Source organism: Delphinus delphis, chromosome 4, assembly GCF_949987515.2.
Source record: "Delphinus delphis chromosome 4, mDelDel1.2, whole genome shotgun sequence".
Classification (NCBI taxonomy): Eukaryota; Metazoa; Chordata; class Mammalia; order Artiodactyla; family Delphinidae; genus Delphinus; species Delphinus delphis.
This window is the reverse complement of record NC_082686.1, coordinates 134,574,094-134,594,416: the sequence shown is the minus strand read 5'-3', so window position 1 is coordinate 134,594,416 and position 20,323 is coordinate 134,574,094. Positions and strand designations below refer to the sequence as shown.

Below are 20,323 nucleotides of genomic sequence, written 5' to 3'. Positions count from 1 at the left end.
CCAGAAGACCTGGAGTCCAGGACTTGCCGTGCAGAACTGTGCAGTTTCAGGGAACTTTTAGTCTTCAAGCCTCATCTCTGGATGACAGTTGCAAGCATGAAAGATGAAGCAGGAGAGTCCATCAGGCGGGTGCTTGCGGAGGGAAGGACTGACGCCTGAACAGCTTTAAGGTGGGCTTTGAAGAGGAGGAGGGTGTGGTGTTAGGAGGAGAGGAGAAGGGCCTTCTAGACGGGGAGTGGCATTGCAGGGACACCCAGAAATAGACGCCACGGATTAAAGGATGAATTTGACGCCTACAAGTCTTCTCCTAGACCTGCCTTCTCCCAAGACTGGACAACTCTGGCACACCCTCTGTGGGCAGAAATCCCTTTGCTAATAATGGCCCAGCCAAAGCCAATAGTGACAAAGTACGGGTCTGCCCCCCTCCTTGACTAATGGTCACTTCTTAAACCACCACCGCTCTCTGGACGCGTGTGACCCTGGGGCAACCATACACGTGCCCCCTCTGGTTTGTAACAGCCTGTGTATTTCCTCTGGGGCCGTCCCTTATTGTCAGAAGTCAGGGTGACTAAATCTCTGTCAGAGATGAGAGAACCTCTGGGAGCAGAATCCACTTATCTGGGTATTTAAGGAACTGGTGAAAGAAACAACAACAGCAACAACATACTAAGCAATAATAATCATAGCAAGGCAGCATGATAGACGCGGACCACTTCGATTATCTCCTCTGGCCTTCAAGGCAGGTGTCACCCGCATGTTACTGATAGGTTTAGTGACACACAGACCCATCAGTATCATGGCCCAGGGTCATCAAAGTCCAGGCTGTTGGATGACCACTCCAGTGCTCTGGAAAGCTCTGGGAGAAGTGATTGGTGTTCACTTCTCTGGGAGAAGCGGAAGGTGACTTCCTGCCGCTGGCTGACCTCCCTTAGGTCAGTTCCACCACCAGATAAAGGGCACTGGCATCTCAAGGCAGTCAAGTCACTGCCAGGACTCCATCCTGTGCCTTTTCGTATCTCCAGCTTCCCCATCAGTGCCATATGCATAAATCGTGTGTGTCAGGAGGGCTCAGGAGTCCAGCGAATCCGGAATCTGATCCTAGCTCTGTCCAGTCATGGGACCTCACATAAGAGACCTGGCATTTCTCAGCTGGGCTCCCATTTCTATGATAGGATGATGGCCCTCATCCAGAAGGGTTGTTGGGATAGTCAGATGAGGTCAGGTGGCTGTGTAGACATGGAAGCTCCCGGGGGTTGAGCTTCTGCAGTGGCCTGGGTGCTGTGCTGTTTGTTTATGCTTCACACTAATCCTCTGGGGAAAGGTCTGTTATTACCCCTCAGGCACAAGGAGGTTAAATGACCCACCCAGTTTCACCTCCTCTGTAGACAGATGTGAGTTCTCCTTTTGTCCCCTTTTCCTGCCCTTCTTAACAATATAGGCTTCTGTTATCTTTGTACCCGGCATATAGATGAAAACACTTTTATTTTAGCATTGAAAAGAATTTTAGGAAATTGAAAAAGTAGTTCGTGTGCCATTTCCATTATCCTTAGAGAGAGAGACCCATTTTTTGCGGCATTGACATTTCATTAAAAGTAGTGGAGACCCCATGGGATTGTGACGTTGATGAGATTTTTGTGTAATTTCCACAGAAGCAGTTAGTTTTGTGAGGTTTTCCCCTTTAGTTTCAGTGCCCCAACATCTTTAATAGGTAATGCTTAAATAGAAGGAGATTATAAAGAACATAACCTTCCTTCTACACAGAAACAAAAAGAAAGAACCTTTATATCATCATTTATATTATTCTGCCTCTTACTAGAAGGAAAAATGTGCACTACATTGAAAATTTAAACATTTCACATTTCTGCCTTCAATATTATAAGGTATGAAAAGAGACCGTTATGTTTTTCTATTTTTACATGCAGTGCATTTGTGACTGAGAAGTTCTATATTACTAAAATGGTTGTAAATGCTGCCTTGAATCAGTATATAGTGGAAGTGGCTAGGCAAAGGATTTACACGGTCAGTACTTTGTGAGGTAAATAAAAATTCTTGTATTCAGGACACCTAGCAGCCTCTGTAGGTGCCCTTTTGTTTTGACTTGGATTTCTGTACCCTGGATTGCACAGCTAGTCAGCTCCGTTGATTACAGGAGAGGTTTAGCCTTAAAATTAAGTGAACATTTTATGTCATTTTATGTGGGTTTTCAGGGGAGAAGCTCCTGGTTTTCATCCCCTTCAAAAAGGTGAACTTTGATCCAATCCAAAGAACCAGGCTGGAGAGCTGTTGGGTGGGAGTGCACTGCTGAGGACACCAAGGCTCGGGGCTCCTGTCCTCCCAGGTGCGCCCTTGACCTTGGTCCCCTTTCATTAGAGGAACTGGATGACTTTGATCCTGTGTGACAGGTGGGCAGCGTGGCTGCTGTACTGAGTCGAGAAGTGTTCCCCCCAATTCATGTTCACCCGGAACCCGTGAATGTGACCTTATTTGGAAAGAGGGTCTTGACAAGTGTCATGGAGTTGAGACGAAGCCGGGAGGAGGCAGGAAAGAACACTTCTCTCCAGCCTGCAGGGAGTGAGGCCCCACCGGCACCTTGGCTTTGACTTAGCACCTCTGGAACGAGAATACATTTCTTTTGTTTTAAACCACCCAGTTTGTAGTCCGGAACGAGAATACATTTCTTTTGTTTTAAACCACCCAGTTTGTAGTCCTTTGACACGATTACAGCCGCTACTCACATTAACAGTAGAATAGACACACCAGGTTATTTATTTTTTCTTAAGTCAAAGCAGCCCAGAGGCAGGCCCTGGGAGCAGGTATGGCAGCTCCGGGATGTGCTGGGGCCACGCCCACAGCGCTGGGCGGTGACCCTCACCCAGGTGCTTGCGAGGTGACCTGCAGGGTTCCTGCCAGCCTTTCAGGCAGCACGAGTGGGGAACGTAAAGGCCCCAAAGGCACAGACGGAGCCAGTCCCCGTGGGGAGCTTTACAGAGGCTCCCTCCGCGGGCTCCCCTTACAGCTCTTGGGCTACCGCGGTGTCACGTGACCACCGCTGGCGGCGAGGGAGGGCGCACCGCAACCTCTGGGACCCGTCGGTGAGGAGGGGTTGGAGGGTGGGGTTGGGGTCCCCCCCCCAAGCAGCCCCACCACCTCTTTAGACCTGAGAGACGGTGCGGCGGCCGTGAGCATCTAGGCTGTGGCTGCTGGCGTCTCAGCAAAGGAAAGCACAGGAAGGGAGGGGCCTTGAGAAACAGGGAGCGTATCCCCACTTAGGCCTGAAGGACCAGGGTTTCCCGACGCGCTCCTGCCCTCTGCTTCCCCAGCCCGCCCTGCCAGCATCACCACTACCCCTCCGGAGTATACGGGCCATGGGAGGCTCACAGCAAAGCAGGGCATCCACGAGAGCGTGGCTAGGCCTTCTTGGTTCATGGGATTTTCGGCCCGCACGGCCAGTGTGATGTGGTACGGCCTCAGGTCTGCAGTGGGAGAGTAAATCTATATACTTAAACTCGGGTGTGCAGAAATCTCGCCCTGAAGTTCCAGTCCCACCAACGGCCGTCGGAAGCCTAAACACTTGCCAGTTAGAGGCAACTCCATTTCCTACCGGTTAACCACCTTGTCTGGACCAAGGCCCACAGTTCGTTTCCCCGCTCTGTCTCTTCTTCCTGCCCGGGTGGCGTCAGGATTCTGGTCTGTCTCACGTGTCCCTCTGTTATTTGAGGAAGGGCCCCTGAGTGCCCTCCGGGTCCTTGCCGGCCTCTAAAGAAGGCTCTGTTCCCACATCTTTCTAGGCCTCTGTCCCCACTGGAGCCACTGACAGCCCTGTCAGCCAAGGCCTGTGGTCCTTACGGCTGCCAACCGTGGGTCCCACCACTACGTTGGAGACAGGCAGTCTGGCCAAGCCCTTTGGCTCCGTGCGATGTTCCACAGCAAACTCTCCAAGAGGCAACAGGAGACAAAGGTCCTGCAGGGCAGGACATAACCTATCACAGTTGCTCTCTACAGATCGCCTCTCTTCCTGGCCCCCGACTTGCCAGGTGCGGCCTCCATTACTTCCTTGGACGGGAGAACCCCCCTGGCTTCCTCTGGCTGTCCCGGTGCCCCTGCATCCGCTGGCTGAGCTTCCTCCCGGGCCCTGGGAGCTCTCCCCTGCTGCCTCCGCCTCCACGGCCAGAGCTGGGGATCTGCCCCCTAGCGGCTCAGTGGGGGCAGGGCCACCGCCCAGCCAAACCGCCTAGGCAGCCCTGGGCCCCGAGCTCTGCCTTAAAACTGATTCACTTTTTTATAAAGCAGAAACTAACACACCATTGTAAAGCAATTATACTCCAATAAAGACGTTGATTAAAAAAAAAATGCCTAGAAGATTTGAAAGAGAATTCCTCAAGTTAAAAAAGAAATGTCATTGAAATTTAAAATTCAATAAATATTTGATACAATAAGGCTAGGCTACTCTAACAAAAAGATCCAACAATAATTCAGTGCCTTAAAGGAGGCTAAAGTTTACTTTCCTCCCACATAGTAGTCTGAGGGAGTGTTCACGGTAAACGTTGAGCCTCTATTTCATTTGGCCATTCAGGGATACACTATCCTCCAGGTCCTTGTTTTCATCTATAGTTGGGGTAGTAAGTTGTCATGGGTTCCAGATAGCTAGAAGGGAGGAGAGAGAATGGAGGAGTTCTGAATAGGCCTTACATTTCCATCCTGGAAGTGGTATACTTCCATTCTGTTCATGTTTCATTGACAAGTGTGCTCCTTGGTAATTCCTCCTCTCACCCCTCCCCCACCCACTGACCCCAGGCATACACTGACCTACTTTCTGTAACCATAAATTACTTTGAATTTTCCAGAATTTTAAATAAATAAAATTATATGGTTAAAAAAAAAAAACAAAAAACCAAGCAGTCCTGAGGCAACCCTGAAAGGCAACCCTTCTCAGTCCTCCCAAAGACCTACAGAACTGTCTCTCTGGTCAGTCTTCTGCAGTTGGTTGTCGTTAGTGTCCTGTTGAGTGGATTTTATGATGGGTTTGTTGTTGTTGTTGTTGTTTTAATTGAGAGAGAACAAATTGTTACAGGCTTTTAAGGAAACCAGAAACATTCCCTCTCTAATTATATCTATTATTCCATTCCCATTCATCTTGCTCTCTTGTTCTGAAGCAGGCCTTTGTGTTAGCCAGAGGCTGCAGTCACATTTTCTGAATAAGTTAAGGCTGCTGTTTGTCTGCTGCCGTCTGTAAGAGGACTTGTCAGTATGGTCCGGAGATTTATTCTCAGCGAAGGTTCTAATCAACTGGCTGGACTCGTGTGGATAGTACCAGTCTTCGCCTTGCCCCTTGCTGGAACTACTTTTTGGAAGTATTGAGGATAGCAGTGTTCTGCAGCGCAGGTTCCAAGGATGTTTTTCCATGTTTGTTCAGTCGGTCGGTCAGTCAATACTTACCGTGCACCTGAAATGCGCCAGCCATTCTGCTGAGGGCTGGGGGTGTAGTCCTGAGCCAGACCCTGCTGGGGGTGATGGACCACAGATAAGCCAGCAGACGCCTGTGCTAACGTCGGGTGTGACAGGGCTTATTGTCGAGGCAGTAGAAGAGCTGGTGGTGGGAGACCAGAGGGTGGCCTGGGCCGCTTGGCTCTGCTCCAAGGAGGCCGCGGGGGAGCCGAGGGTGGACCCCTGAGGGGAGCGGGTCGGCAGGGCTCTGCGGACAGAGCCTCCAGGCCCCGGGGCAGGCAGGATGCGGGCCCCGCCTCTCCCGCCTCGGGCCTGCGGGGGCCGGGCACAGAGCAGAGGAGCCCTGCGCAGAGACTGGACCAGCTTGGTGGAGTGAATGACTGAGAACATGACTTGTGAGGCCTTGTAAGTAGGGTATTGTTAAGGGCCGGGAAATAAGGAAGCAGGTGTTAACAGAGGGTGAGCCTGCTTACTGCAGCGATTCTCAGTGTGGTGCTTGGATGGTATCTTTGTAAAAATGTGTTTCAATTCCCCGCCCCCCCCACCCCCCACCCCCGAACACAGTCTCCTGCGTAGCGCTGGGGAGGGGGCTTCCACTCCTGCACTCCCCCGAGAATCCCCTCCTCGGAAGCCGCCGTCCCCAGCAGGGCTGGGTGCATCCCTCAGGCACGCGGTCCCCTGGGAAGGCCGAGGTCCCCTGCTTGCTGAAGCCCTTGGTGGTCAGCTCAGCTTGGCGAGTCCTCAGATCAGGTCTGGCTGAAGGCCTCTCCAGCAGAGGCCAAGCCTCCTGCAGGGCATAGGGAAGCAGTTCCTGTGAAGACCCTGGGTTAGGTGTTGCTGACTCCGTGAGCTTGTTCTTTTATTTTTAACATTATGTTGAATTGACAACATACCGTACTGTTTACATTTTTTAAAGATGGTGTCTTTAATGTACGTCACCTGGGAGGACCTGGTCTTTATTTAGCGAGAGGGGTGAGGTAACAGCATTGAACTCTTTGAAGTGTAGGAAGCCCAGCGGAAACACCTCCTCCCAGAGGCTGGATGAACGCTCCACGCTGTTCACCACGTCTTAGGTCAGCAAGGGGCGCCCTGGGCCCTCTGGAGGAGTAAGACACGTCTGTCACCATGAGAGCGCATCTGTGGGATGTTGGGGGAGGCTGTGTGTACCAGGCTCAGTGCCCCCGCGCTGTGCCCGGCACCTGCCCCATCTCTAGATGGGCAGAGCGTCCTTGGTGGGAAGAGTTGCTGTGAAACTTGGCAGAAGCCTTCCCCAGCTTGTCTGAAGTGATGGTGTGACAGCAGATAAGTTACACCCAGGCCACTAGTTACAAAATGTCATTCTTCTATTTTCAGTAAATATTCAAGAAGTGATACTACAAGAAAATTTGGAAAAAGAAGATCAAATTCTGGTTTCCCTGGCAGGACTAAAGCAGGTATGTCCATTGCTCTGACTTTGTGTCACACAGGCCACCCTTGCAGTGCCTGTTGGGGAGGTCACCAGGGCACGGGTACCGTGACGTCAGAGCAAGTGTCCCCTGGCCCTGCATCTCCTCCCAGACAGAACCCTCCTGACTCTACCTGCTCACGGCCCTGCTCCGCCCAGCAATTACGTCTGACCAGCCTGCAGCCCAGACTGGTTTCTCATTTCCCACCCCTGCCCCTTCCTCGTAGCAAAGCTGTTCCGTTTGCTCCTTATCGAAGCTGCTGTGGTGTGTGAGCGGTGTGTGACCGCTCAAGTCCAGTCACTCATCACGAATGTCCTGGGAGCACAAGGCGTAAATGACCACCTCCTATAACAGGCCTCAGCCCCTCAAGGGCCGCAGTGACTCGACCCTTGAAGGACCGAATGGAACAGAAATGTCAGTGAAGAGACGCGGCCTGCGTTATTAGCCCCCAGCTGGGGTGGGTGGGCCCCTTCAGAGGCTGAGGGCTGTTCCGTGGAGCCGGGTGTGAGGGCACGCGGTGCTTCCTGCTCTAGGATAACCACCAAGGGCATGACAGCCCATCCGCGCCTGTGAGAACCTGGCCATTCAGGCTGTGGCGTCTTCCTTGGTCGTTCATAAGTCAGCGGTTTTGATATAGAGCTGGATTTTTTCTCCTGTTCTTTCTGATGTTCATAAATTCATATCCACACTATAAAAGAACCGTCAATGACAAGTCTGATTCAGATGTATTCGAGGTTCAGCTGACATTTAAAACCAAACTCATTCATCTTTCTCATGGATTTTCTTCTTCTTTGAAAACAGATCAAAGACATTCTAAAAGGTTCCCTGCGTTTCAACCAGAGCCAGCTGGAAGCCGAGGAGAACGAGCAGATCACCATCTCAGACGACCACTACTGCTCCAGCGGCCAGGGTCACCTGCCCAGGGCCACCAAGCAGGTACAGGCGCCTGAGAACACTGTCACATCAGCCTGAGAAGGAAGGGGGCGGGGGATGCACACACATTCAAACTATGGATAACACGAGTCCACCAAAGTTACTTCACGTGACCATGTGTGAAGTTCAACTGTAAAATACAGGTGACCTAAGCCAGGGGTGATGTACCCAGCTGTGCAAGTTGTGTACTCCAGTGCCCTGGGCAGTGCCCTTCAGAATAGACTAGCGTCTCCTGGAGTTGTGCAGTGCACAGCCTACACACCTGTATGCAGCAGCTTCGGCCTGAGCCTCCTGCCAGTCCCACCGTGCGGTGTTAGAAAGCCGGATCTCTGCCTCAGTTATTGGTCAGTTGCCTTCGGCCGATGCCTCCATTCCCCTTTAGCACAAGAAGTACTGTCCATGCTTTCCTAATGCTGTCTTGAGTGTACTTCACTGGCCTGGAACCTTTTTGGCCTTCACGGGGAAGGACTTCTCAATGTCCATCCTCTAAGCCACATAGGTCAGCAATTTTTTTCTGTAAAGGGCCAGAGAGTAAATATTTTAGGATTTTCAGGCCACATGTGGTCTCTGTCACATATCTGTTTTTGTATTTGGTGCGCTAGCTTGCTTGTTTTTACAGCCCTTTAAAATTTACAAAACAGAAACAGACTCACAGACTTGGAGAACAAACTTACGGTTACTGAGTGAAGAAGGTTGGGGGAGAGGGATAAATTAGGAGTTTGGGATTAACATATACACACTACTATATATAAAATAGATAACCAACAAGGACCTCCTGTATAGCACAGGGAACTCTGCTCAATATTCTGTAATAACCTAAATGGGAAAAGAATTTGAAAAAGAATAGATACATGTATATGTATAACTGAATCACTTTGCTGTACACCTGAAACTAACACAACATCGCTAATCAACTATACCCCAATATAAAATAAAAATTAAAAATATATATATGTATACATAAGCCATTCTCAGCTTGAGAGCCACACAAAAACAGGCCACAGGCTGGATTTGGCCCACGAGCTGTCATTTGCTGACCTGCGCTCTTGGGTGTCAGCATGGTGTGTAATTTGTTCTAACATAGAATCCCAGAATTTTCCAGTTAGGAAGGATCGAAGAAACACCTGCTCATTTTACCAGTGAGGAATTGTTTTCTGAACCCCTGTCCCAGTTCAGTCAGCTTCCAGCTCCACCACGCTGCCTCCCGGCATGTGATCTGATGGGACTAAACATTCCTAATAATATTCTTGTTAAAATGGTGTGCAGAGTTTCATCTTGAAAATCTCCCATTAGCCCTCGTCTAAGTTACTTTCTCAAAAACTAGCATCCAGATGCTTGTAAATTGTATATTTTTTATGACTTTAAAGAAGCAAAATGACATCTTAGAATGGGACTTTTTCAGTTTTAAGAGTACTCTTCCAGAAGAGAAGCCTGTGTGGTCCGTTTCATCCAGCTTTAGAAGGGAATTTTCAGAGAGCATTTTGAGTCTGCATTTTAAAGCCACATGAATCCAACAGTAACATCGCAAGCTTGCCTCGATTAGTTCCTCCAGATTCCCCTTCCATGCCCAGATGTTTAATTTTCAATAATTAGTTATTTATTCACATATTATTGAGCTTAGGCCCACCCCCCGGCCATTTTTATTCGACAATTTTATTTTAAAATTTAGCGTGATATTTTTTTTAGTTGAATGTCTAAAAATACCACAGAAAAAGAGCTTTGAAGAACACTAACAAATTTGCTAATTGAAAACTTCTTGAGTATACTTTGTAATCGTCCTTCCCAGTTTTCAGATTTGTAAGAACCTACCAGTTGCCAGCGCAGCCCCGGTGGACCCAGTGCAGCCTCCACATGAGCTGGCCGTGAGCCGGGAAGGGCAGTGCAGTGTGATAGGCCCTCGTTCCTGCAGAGAACTGGGCTCACCCCACTGTGGAGCAGAGGACTCGGTCCCCCTGCCAGTGCCCCTCCCCACCAGGGACTTAAAAGGGCTCTTCTGGGCTTCCCTGGTGGTGCAGTGGTTGAGAGTCCGTCTGCTGATGCAGGGGACATGGGTTCGTGCCCCGGTCCAGGAAGATACCACATGCCACGGAGCGGTTGGGCCCATGAGCCATGGCCGCTGAGCCTGCGCGTCCGGAGCCTGTGCTCCGCAACGGGAGAGGCCACAGCAGTGAGAGGCCCAGGCCCGCGTACCAAAAAAAAAAAAAAAACACCCCCACACACACAAAACAAAACATAAAAGGGCTCGTCCTTTGTGGCAGTGCACGCACCCCTCTCCCCCCTGGGAAGCTGGTAGAGATGTGGCTCTTCTTTCCCTCTGATTACACATCTCTCGAGCTCTGCCAACAGCAGAGGGGAAATTGTGTTCTTTTTTTCTCTTTTTAAATTAGTTTATTTTTGGCTGTGTTGGGTCTTCATTGCTGCGCGCGGGCTTTCTCTAGTTGCGGTGAGCGGGGGGGCGGGGGGGGAGGTACTCTTCGTTGTGGTGCGCGGGCTTCTCATTGCAGTGGCTTCTCTTGTTGCGGAGCACGGGCTCCAGGCGCACGGGCTTCGGTAGTTGTGGCTCGCGGGCTCTAGAGCGCAGGCTCAGTAGTTGTGGCGCATGGGCTTAGTTGCTCCGCGGCATGTGGGATCTTCCCGGACCAGGGATGGAACCCGTGTCCCCTGCACTGGCAGGCGGATTCTTAACCATGGCGCCACCAGGGAAGTCCTGGAAATTGTATTCTGCAGAGTGAAAAGAGCCTCATTCAGTCCCTCCCTTCCACAGTCTGTCCTTCACACACTCCTTTGTGAATCTTTGGGAGGTTTTGGATGAACTTCACTCAAATCCACCACAGCAGAAGGAGGGACTTGGAGGACCCTTGATTCATCAGTCCATCAGCCCGTGTCACCTGCCTCCCTGGTCTTTGGTCCCATATTTTTATCTGTGGTCCAGAACTGCGGGGGGCTAATGCAGTAGCCACTAGCCACAGGTGTCTACTTAAAATTCAATTTAAATTCATCAGGATCAAAGGGAATTCAAAGTTAATTCAGTTCCTCAGTCACACTGGGTGCCTCTCCAGCGCTCAGTATCCTCATGTGAGTAGGGCTGCCTGCCTGGACAGCACAGAGAGGGGACATTTCATCAGCGTGCGCGGACCATTCCTGTTGAACGGCACCTGCTTCCACTGCGATCCTAAATCAATCTGAGCAACAGGAGTGGTGGGCTGGCAGGGCGGGGAAGGTGGCCGTGCTGGCCAGCTGTAGGCAGGACTGACATGTTGAGAAACTTTTTATATCGTGTGACACATGCCTGTGTTTGGCAGAAAGAGAAGACCGACCTGGGAAATTACAAAGTTTCTGTAAAGGATAGAAACAGCACCAGGTGGTAGCTGAGATTGCTATGGAAATCCAGAGAGAAAGCTTACTTGGGTCTAGAAAAAAATTCTAGGTGGGAATCCAGAAGAATGGGGTGTTTTCATCTGCTTGTGATGTCGGCCAAGTCTCCAGGCCTCTGACCTGGGTTTCAGTTCTTGGTTCGTAAGATAATGGTGCAGTGGGGTAAGAAGAAAAGTTGGTTGCAGAAGCCCTGGCAGTTCTAACGTGCCTTGTCTGGGCCAGTCATGGCTTTATCCGGAAACTGGGGGGAGGGCGGCGTCACTCACCGTTTATAACTTGACTCCACTGCTTTTCCAGAAACAAGCCAGATAATTAGTGATGGTAGGAACCATCTTTCCTTCTAGTCACAGGCTAAAACATGTTACAGGTGTTTCTCCTCTTCAAGTCCTGCCCATGTCCTCACTGTATGCTGAAGGCGGATAGGTTATCTTGGCATTTCTGCAGTAGAGACACGGCTCTGAAAATAGGACCGTCCTTGCTCTGTTGTCAACCTCAGATAAGCTCCTGAGTGGGGTGGGAGGTCAAGGTTCTCGCGGCTTATAGCTCAGCACAGCAGTCACGCGAACAAAGCACCTGCAGTCTGGGGGTGGGAGGCCAAAGCCAAGGCCTGACGTGCACCCGCGGGCATGGACGTGGGGGGACACCCTCCCCTGAGGCCCCCTGGCCCTGACCACCTCACAGAGGGCAGTAATGGGATGAGAAAGGGCCATCTGTCTCACCAAACTGCCCTAGTGCCATTAGGGATCACATCCCCTTCTACTGCAGGGCCATGTGCTGCATGTCTCTTCCGTTTTGTAAGAATTGCTGTGTTGACAGGCTATAAACAGCTTTACAACTTGAGGCCTGCTGTGTCTCAGCACTGGCATCTTTAATGCCATTCCGTTCCTGTTCTCCGATTAAATCTCTTAAAAGTAGGCAAATTGTCAGAGGGGGAGACACCTGAGCCATTATTTATCCACTGGCCCGCATGTCACTCAGGAGAACATGAAATTCAGAGGGGGCCTGTCAGTCACACCCAGATACCCTGAGGAGTGTTGCTGACTCTCTGTCCAGTCTCTGCCCATAGCCCAAAAGTGGTCTTGGCCATGCTGGAGCCAGAGGTCCCCGGGGGGCTCTGTACCCCTCCTTAGACCTCAGGCCCTGCCCCAATTCCCTCCACCCCTCGGGGAGAGTAGGCGGGCGGGGCAGGCAGCAGGTGTGGCCACTACATTGGCTTAGTTGGCCGTGGGCAAGGGCTCTTCCTGCCAGGCTGGAACATCCCTGGTCAGACTGTGGCTTTACTTTCATCCCAGGGCTGGCAGGAGCTTCTCTGATCTTAACCCAAAACCTTGACCAGTATCCTTGGATGTCAGCTGTTTTTGTTAAAAACAAAACACATAATTACTCAGAAAGAAAGGAAAATAATTGTAGAGTAAAGCCATTGCGTCTCTATACTTTTTGCAAAGGACCATTCCGGGTTTCTGTGTCTGTAGAAGCTCCCAGCCCCCTGCATTGTCCTGGGAGACCCCCGGCGCTCAGCCAGGATGAGCCGGCTGTGAGATGTGAGGAGATGGAACACACTGGGCTCCCCCTGCAGCCCCCTTGCAGGCGGTAGTAGCATCACTGCAGATGGGCGGTGGGGGGCACACTGGGGAGCCAGCCTGTGGCCTCATAACCATCTGGGCGCGTCACTCACTGCGTGGCGGCCACACCCGAGGGCGGGGGTGAGGACGGACACGCTGTCCTCACCCCACGCCCCCTCACATGGGAAAGCTGGCACCCCAGGAGGAGGGTGATGAGCAGGGCAGGGCCGCGGGCCGTGTGCTCCGCTCCCCAGGCCCACAGCTCCCATCAGAGGGGCCTCCCTGCGTCTTTCCGGGGGGACCGTGGGGCCCCCAACCTGCTCCGCATCTCACCGTCTCACCGGTTCTTCCCTCCCCCCGCTGTGCTCTGACTCCTTCCCAGGCCCCTTCAGCAGCGCCGCCGGGGCGCAGGGAGAAAGGCGACATGGACGACTTCATCCTCGTCTCCAAAGACGATGAAGGGGGCAGCGCCAGGGCGCCCCCGGTCGGCCAGGCTCAGGCCCCGCGGCCCCTCCGGAGCTCGGCCCGGCGCGCCCCGGTGTTCTCAGACCCGCTGACCGGCCCGGCCGCGGCCTCGGCCTCGTCCGGCAGCCCCAGCTCCAGCCCCAGCCCCGACGACGACAGCAGCGGCAACAGCAAGGACTCGGGCTTCACCATCGTGAGCCCCCTGGACCTCTGACCGCCGCCCGGCCACCCCCGCAGCCCCGTGAAGACGCCTCTGAAACCCAGCCTCTTCCCAGCGCGCACGTGGCCATGGTGCAGCCCTTTAAACCTGCGGAGAGAAGCAGGGGCCCCGCTGAGCACGCAGACCTTCCCCAAAATGCAGACAGCTTTTCCCTGTAGCTCACCCGGCCCCGCCAGTAAGGTCCCCAGCATCACACTCAACTGTCCAAAAAGACCAAACCACAGCTAGAATCACTTGCTCTGTCCTCTCCTCGCCAGCAAAGAAGGTGTGGCCACACCATCCGGTGTATCTAGAAGGAAGAAGTGGGTTTCAAATCTTCCCTCCCCCAGAGCATCAGGCATAGGAAAACTGATTTCAAGAAAACACGCTCTCTGGAAATCTGTATCTCAACCTATTTCATACTTCATTCCTCCCTTGGGAAGCCATACAGTAGAGGCCAGGTGCAACCAAAGGGACTAGAACTAGTGGAGCCCAGGGCTGGACGAAACCTCCCAGATAGTTACAGGGTCTAAACTTAGGAATCATATTTACCTGCCAGCCGGTTCCAGTTTTTTTCATTTGTTAAAGAATACATTTCTAAACCTCAGACCACATCAACTCTGGCCATCACTGCCCCTCCTTAAACAATTGTAATTCATCCTTTAGAATCTTTCACAGTCAGAAAAGAGGGTCACTTAGCCACGAATAAGCCATGACTGTGTGCTCTGCTGATTTTGGTCATCGTCTTGAAGGAGACAGTGCTCCCTGGAGTGGGATCTAGACAAGGAGGAGAAACACTGCGACTTGGGGAACAACTCCCCAGCAAGTGCGCCTGCTTTCTTCCTTTGCTTGGCTTATCCCTTTGAAAAGAGGGGTCAAAAGAAGGCTGACTTTCTTAGCATGGAAACATGGAGCAAACCCTGGGCTGGGTCACTCCCCCGACAGACTTTGTGAGCTCGGGCACCGCATTTTATTGCTTTTGTCTGCAACATCTGCATCTGGGAAAGGACACATCAGATGGAATGATCTCATAGACCCCTTCGTTTTTGAAGTCTGCTGACTCTAAAAGCCTATATGAACCCTAGCCAATGACAGGTGCCTTGGTCTCAGAGTCATTTAAGTCACATATTAGATACGATCTGCCATTACTATAAATGTAGCAATTTTTTTCAATTTTTTATAATATTTTAAGTCATTTTTTATGATTTCTGGATTGTCACTGAATATTGCGATTTACTTGCCAGCTAAGTTCAAGGATTGCTAGCCATAATCTAAATCACACATTATTTTATTTCTCAGTCTACAAATCTACTTTTAATTCTTTACTATTTTCTACATATTTTTGTTTTTGTTTTTTTTTTCCGACGTAGAGTTAATTTCAGAGCTAAGAGCCTAAGCTGCTGGCTGGTTGCTGGCTGGTGTGAGCAGGAAACCACACTATTATTCAAGTAACAGAGACGTTTAATTTTCTGACTGGAATGACACTGAGTGAAGACCAGTGGAGAGGTATACCTTAATTTAAGCACACGATCAGCAGGCAAATGACAAGAACTGGAAAAAGGAATTGTTTTATAAAAGGATATTTCAGGGTCTGGGCATAAATAAATTCAATATATCAGCCTGACCACCTCCCTAACTGTGAGGAAGTAATGAGGTGCCAAGTTGGGGATTCCACAGAGTTATCTGGCTTACCTGAGTCACTGAAAAGAATATGGACAAATGGAAAAGCGGCTATCGAAGGTTTAGAAAGCTTTTACCCTTCCAAAATGTGAGCGCAGTTTGGTTTGGGAGGAGCAGTAATTAGGCTTCAGTGTCCAGCAGGTTTTCTAAACTAGCATGAAGTTTCACTGATTGGGACAATAAAGTCTTGGATTAAAGACTCAGCTGGCCAGTGGAGCATGGCACCTGCTCCAGCCCCTTCACCTGCCACTGGCTTACTGTCTGCACCATGTCCAGGCTCACTCCCCTACGGCAGGAATCAACAGGCTGAGAAGGGGGACGCAGTGTGGGTTGTTTTACAGACAGCTGCCACTATGTAAAGTCATGGCTGCTGTATGTACTAAGAGCAAAATGTCAAGCCAGACAAGCAACTTATTTTTGACAAAGCTGTTCACCAAGTAACTGGCCACTCTTCTTAAGAGTAGAATATCTTGAACTGGAAGTGTTTAAAAAGTTAAACTTTCGTTAAATTCACGTACTGTTATTGGAGAAATATCATAAAATACCTTTTTAATGTGACCACTACTTAACACAGTGAAAAACTATGTCCAGTGTGTTGCTTCCAGGTTGGTTGCCTTTACAGTGTGTACCCAGCAGGTGTCTCCAGCCAGGAGTGTCCGTCCAGCTGCAGTGCCCTTGAACCTAGTGGCGGTCCAAGTTCAAGACTACTTACATTCTCCTTTGTAACCATGGCTCAGCAGGCACGCCTCCAAAAACATCTGGAACCCAGAGACCCCAACAATCATACATAAGTAAAACTTGTAGATTCAGTTTTTTCCCAGTAAATACTAATTAGACCATATAGTCCATCTGCGTCTTAAGACACTGTTTTCAGTTAGGAAAATGTCTGTTTCTCGCTGGAACTAGAGTGGCTAGTCTGTTCACACTGGAACTGAGTTATGATCTCTTTGTATACAAATATAGCATATTTGGGCCAGGAAGAGAATTTCTTGTTAAAGAGTTTATTTGCCTCCACACGCAGGGTTGCTACATACATTCACAGTTTTAATAGACGGCAATTAGCTATTCCAGTTGTGCTTTAAAATCTCCAATATTATTTTTCATTATTGAGTGCAAAGCAAATGTCCCATCTGGCTACAATTGGTCCTAGAGTTATAAATTCTGTAATCATCTCTAGAAGGTGCCCTCATTCTCCAGTTTCATCGTTTGCTTTTTCGGGTATGACTTCAAGGCTCCGGCGCGGCTTCTGGACGTCGGTGTTTTCTGTGCCTGGTTTATTGAGTCCACAGGAGACAGCCGCATAGTGGATCTGCTTCAGGTTCTCCACGGTCTCGTTCTTGGCGTACTTCAAGAGATCCGCTTGTCCCTGTGATAAAACATGCAGTTAGTTAGACATTGAGAGATGAGACATGACTTGTGGTTACAGTTTGACAATATAGGTCTTCCACTGAAATAGAAATATTTTGCTTCCGCAAGAGGGCATATTTATTTCTGACCGGCACTGAATCCAAATAGGTCAATTTTAACAAAAAAACAAGTTTGTTTTCCCGGTTCCCAACGCCAGACTCCAAGAGTGTGCTGCCTTTTCAGTCCTTTTCGTTTTCTGGGTACTTTATGTTTACATACGTGGAATCAAGCAGGCAGGGCTCTTGATGAATGTCCAGGGTGATCTGCCCGCCACTCACCTGGGGTTGGGGCAGAGAGGCTGGAGCAGCCAGGAGAGGAATGACCATTGGCAGATGCAAAAATACCAGAGCCAGTGACCAGCCATTGTCAACACTTGGCCAATCAACAAACACTGTCTGACCACAAAAGATGTCCTAGTTGTTAATACATTAAAAATATTTCAAATCACATCTGTTAGTGTTGTGCAGTTTTTGAATCCAAAATTAATCACAATTCAGTGCTCTTACTGAGCTGAAACAGCAGGGATTCTGCATTTCAGTGAATTTTGTCAAAGCTTTCTTGCCAAAATATCAGAGAAAAACAGTTGCCTTCCTTCTGAGGTGAGTGGCCACAGAAACTCTCCTGCCCTCGGCCACCACCGTGCAGTGGCCACGTGGCCGAGAGCTAGAGAGCAAAGGGCCAGCAGACACCTTTCTTCCCGATACACACAGTGGAGGCAAGAGAAAGAAGCGGACACTCACACCACTTTGGGAGTCTGAAAGAGGCACAAAAGTGTCAAATACTTTTTGTTTTCATGCAAATCGGAATGCAAGTTATGAGTGGTCGGACCTCAGCACGTCTGGGGCCCACGAGGACTTCCGGGCTGTTCTGGAGCCGAAGTCCCCAATCCAGGAGGGCTCACCTGGGTGTCTGCTCAGGGGCACAGCAGACTTTGCCGTCACTAATGTAACCGAGCGGGACCCTATGGGGCCTTCCTGGGACAGGCCCTTCCCCCATCTCCTCTGCTTTAGCTCCTCCCTGAAGCACCCAGGTAACAGCATCTGGTGCACAGGTCCTGAGTTGTTTCACAGATGTGAAAACCCCTCACCAAACGGAAGATGTTAACTACTTGATGACCCTGAGCACATAGCCCCCAGGCCTCCTGGAGCCTAAGCACTGATATTGTTAACCCCTGTGACACCACCCTGTTACCTCTCCATCAGCCAATCAGAGAATTGTGCATGAGCTGATCACATACCCTGTGACCCCCTTCCCTCACCTGGCCTTTAAAGATGCTTTGCTGAAACCTTTCGGGGAGTTCAGGGTTTGGGGGGCACAAGCCACCCTTCTACTTGCGTGACCCTACAATAAACCTTTCTCTGCTCCAAACTCCAACGTTTTGGTATTGTTTGGCCTCACTGCGTCGGGCACACAAACGCGTTTGCTAGCAATTTTGGTGAGCCAGCCGAGTCTGTGCATATGACAGGTCGACCCCAGCCAGAAGCAGCCCCTTCCCTGAGGCCCAGCAGCTGCCACAGTACACTTCGCTCTGCGGATCTCGGAGGGACTATCCCTGACAGGTGCTGGCCACCCCTCGGCACAAGGCTGTTCGGAACGGAGAAACGTCCGGAGCTGTGGTCCACATTCAGTGTCGCTGGGGGGTAAGTCGCTCCAGCTTGCGCAGGCTGGGCTCGTGTGTGACGACACCAGGGTATCCTTTTTTTTTTTTTTTTAATTTAGAAAGTATTTATTCAAAGAATGTTGATATATATAAAATTAAAAAACATTTCAAAATTCCATCAGGTTGTTTTTTTTTTTTTAAGCATTACAACTACATCATCTTTCTTTTGCGGAACACGGGCCTCTCACTGGTGTGGCCTCTCCTGTTGCGGAGCACAGGCTCCGGACACGCAGCCTCAGTGACCATGGCTCAGGGACCTAGCCGCTCCGCAGCATGTGGGATCTTCCCAGACCGGGGCACGAACCCGTGTCCCCTGCATCAGCAGGCGGACTCTCAACCACTGCGCCCCCAGGGAAGCCCTACATCTTTACTAGACCATCTCCACTTCTTTTCAGGGTATCCTTCTCTATTGTGTTGGTTTGGCCTGTGGTGGAGCATTGGTTGGGATTTTTCCCTTTTTTGAACTAGCCTTGGTCATTTATTCAGCTTCATCTCTGATGGGACATTGGCTGGGTTTCTCCCGTTTTGCGGCTAGGGACCTATGACCCTGAGAGACCCATTTGAACTGCTGTTTGCTTGATATCTGATAACACCAATCGTGAATAATTAGGTATGGATGGTCAGAGCTCTGTTCCATCTTATAGTCCCCTGGGGTATTTCTGCAAAACTTGGAGATCTTTAGCTGTGCTCCCATAAATGAAAGAAAATATATTTTTTGAAACATTGTGTGGCCTCAATACTCCCTGAGATCTGTCGAACAATGGCCCCTAACGGCTCAGCTATTGTATCAGAGTGGGTCTTTTGCAATTGCTTTTATCTTGGCGGGGTGGTGGGGGTGGGGGGTGTGTACGTATGTGAATGAGTGTCTCTGTACCTGAGTCCAAATCCTATTCTTTCTTCCTCGTTTTGCTGAAAATAAGGCTTGTGAATGTGAGCAGATGATATACATTATTGTCTATTAGTGTCATTTGTTTGTTTCAACTTCACTGGATATTTGGGAACTGGAAAAAAAGAAAGTTCAAAAATAGCCCAAGATGGCTGGGTTTTATGTAAGTAGTTAGAAGAGAAATTTGCATTTCTTTTCCTGTGCCTTTGAGATGTAAATGATCTCTCCAGATATTTGGTAACGTGAAATTTTAGAGTTGTGCTAAATTAAGTTAAATGATGGAAGTTCATCTGGTTGTTTCTAGATAGGAGAATTAAGGGGCAAAATAATATGGATACAGAAAGTGATGGAAGGTTTGTAGAAAAGGAACTCTAAGAGTTTGTGCATGGTCAGGACAGACTAAGTTTAGACTGAATTTAACTTAAGTAAATGAAATTTATTATTAAAAGTCAGCTGGTGCAAGACTAGATTTTTTTCTCTCACTGGTAAGAGGACAAAGTTTTCCTGGAATGCTGCCATTGATACCAGATTGAGTTTCTGTGCCTTTCAGTGATCTGTATTTGCTTTTGAGATCTCTTCTCATTTTGGTAAAGGAATAAGTATTGTCTCACAATGACCTATGATCTTATTTGACCAAGTGTTTTGAAACTTTTTGACAAACTTCCCAAATATCAAATTTTAATTAAATAAAAAATTTTGACCTCCAGCTAACTTTGGGATGCTTTGGCAAGCCCCCAAGGCATCTCAGAGAAAAATATTAAACTAACTAGGATTGTTTGGTATGTTAAATTACATGGGAAGCATTGTCAAATGACTGATTATACAGTATGGATAAATGTTTTTTAATATAGACATTCTAGAAATTATAGAAAGCTTCTGAAATTTGGATATGTCCTGGTATAATGTTATAATTTTAGTTGTTATCTTAAAATGTTGGGGAGGAACCAACATGGCAGAATAGAAGGACGTGGAGCTCACCTCCTCCCACAAACACATCAAAAATACATCCACGTGTGGAACAATTCTCACAGAGTACCTACTGAACACTGGCACAAGATATCAGACACCCAGAAGTGTCTAGAAATATCTCCTCATAACTGGATAGGATGAAAGATTTTTTAAAAAGGAATAGGGATGGGACCTGTGTCCCTGGGAAGGAGCTGGAAAAGAGGAAAGAGTCCCACACCCTGAGAAGCTCCCTCACCAGCGGGGCTATCAGCTGGGACAGAAAGGGAGCTTCAGAGGCTCGGAGGAGAACGCAGTAGT

At 49.4% G+C, this 20,323-nt stretch overlaps 2 protein-coding genes across 4 annotated transcripts in view; one reads left to right on the top strand and one right to left on the bottom strand.

Moving 5' to 3' along the window:
* TBC1D5 (TBC1 domain family member 5) overlaps positions 1–14,984 on the top strand; it is a 538,071-nt gene extending 523,087 nt beyond the window's left edge. For all 3 annotated transcript variants that reach the window (XM_060011527.1, XM_060011525.1, XM_060011526.1), the window contains 3 exons: positions 6,799–6,878; positions 7,692–7,826; positions 13,143–14,984. In XM_060011527.1, the coding sequence (XP_059867510.1) occupies positions 6,799–6,878; positions 7,692–7,826; positions 13,143–13,439 (512 nt within the window). In that variant the 3' untranslated portion in view covers positions 13,440–14,984. The remainder of the gene's footprint in view (positions 1–6,798; positions 6,879–7,691; positions 7,827–13,142) is intronic.
* A 1,176-nt stretch (positions 14,985–16,160) lies between these two features.
* PLCL2 (phospholipase C like 2) overlaps positions 16,161–20,323 on the bottom strand; it is a 193,389-nt gene continuing 189,226 nt past the window's right edge. Inside the window, exon 6 of the mRNA XM_060011524.1 lies at positions 16,161–16,470. Within this exon, the coding sequence (XP_059867507.1) occupies positions 16,291–16,470 (180 nt within the window). The 3' untranslated portion in view covers positions 16,161–16,290. The remainder of the gene's footprint in view (positions 16,471–20,323) is intronic.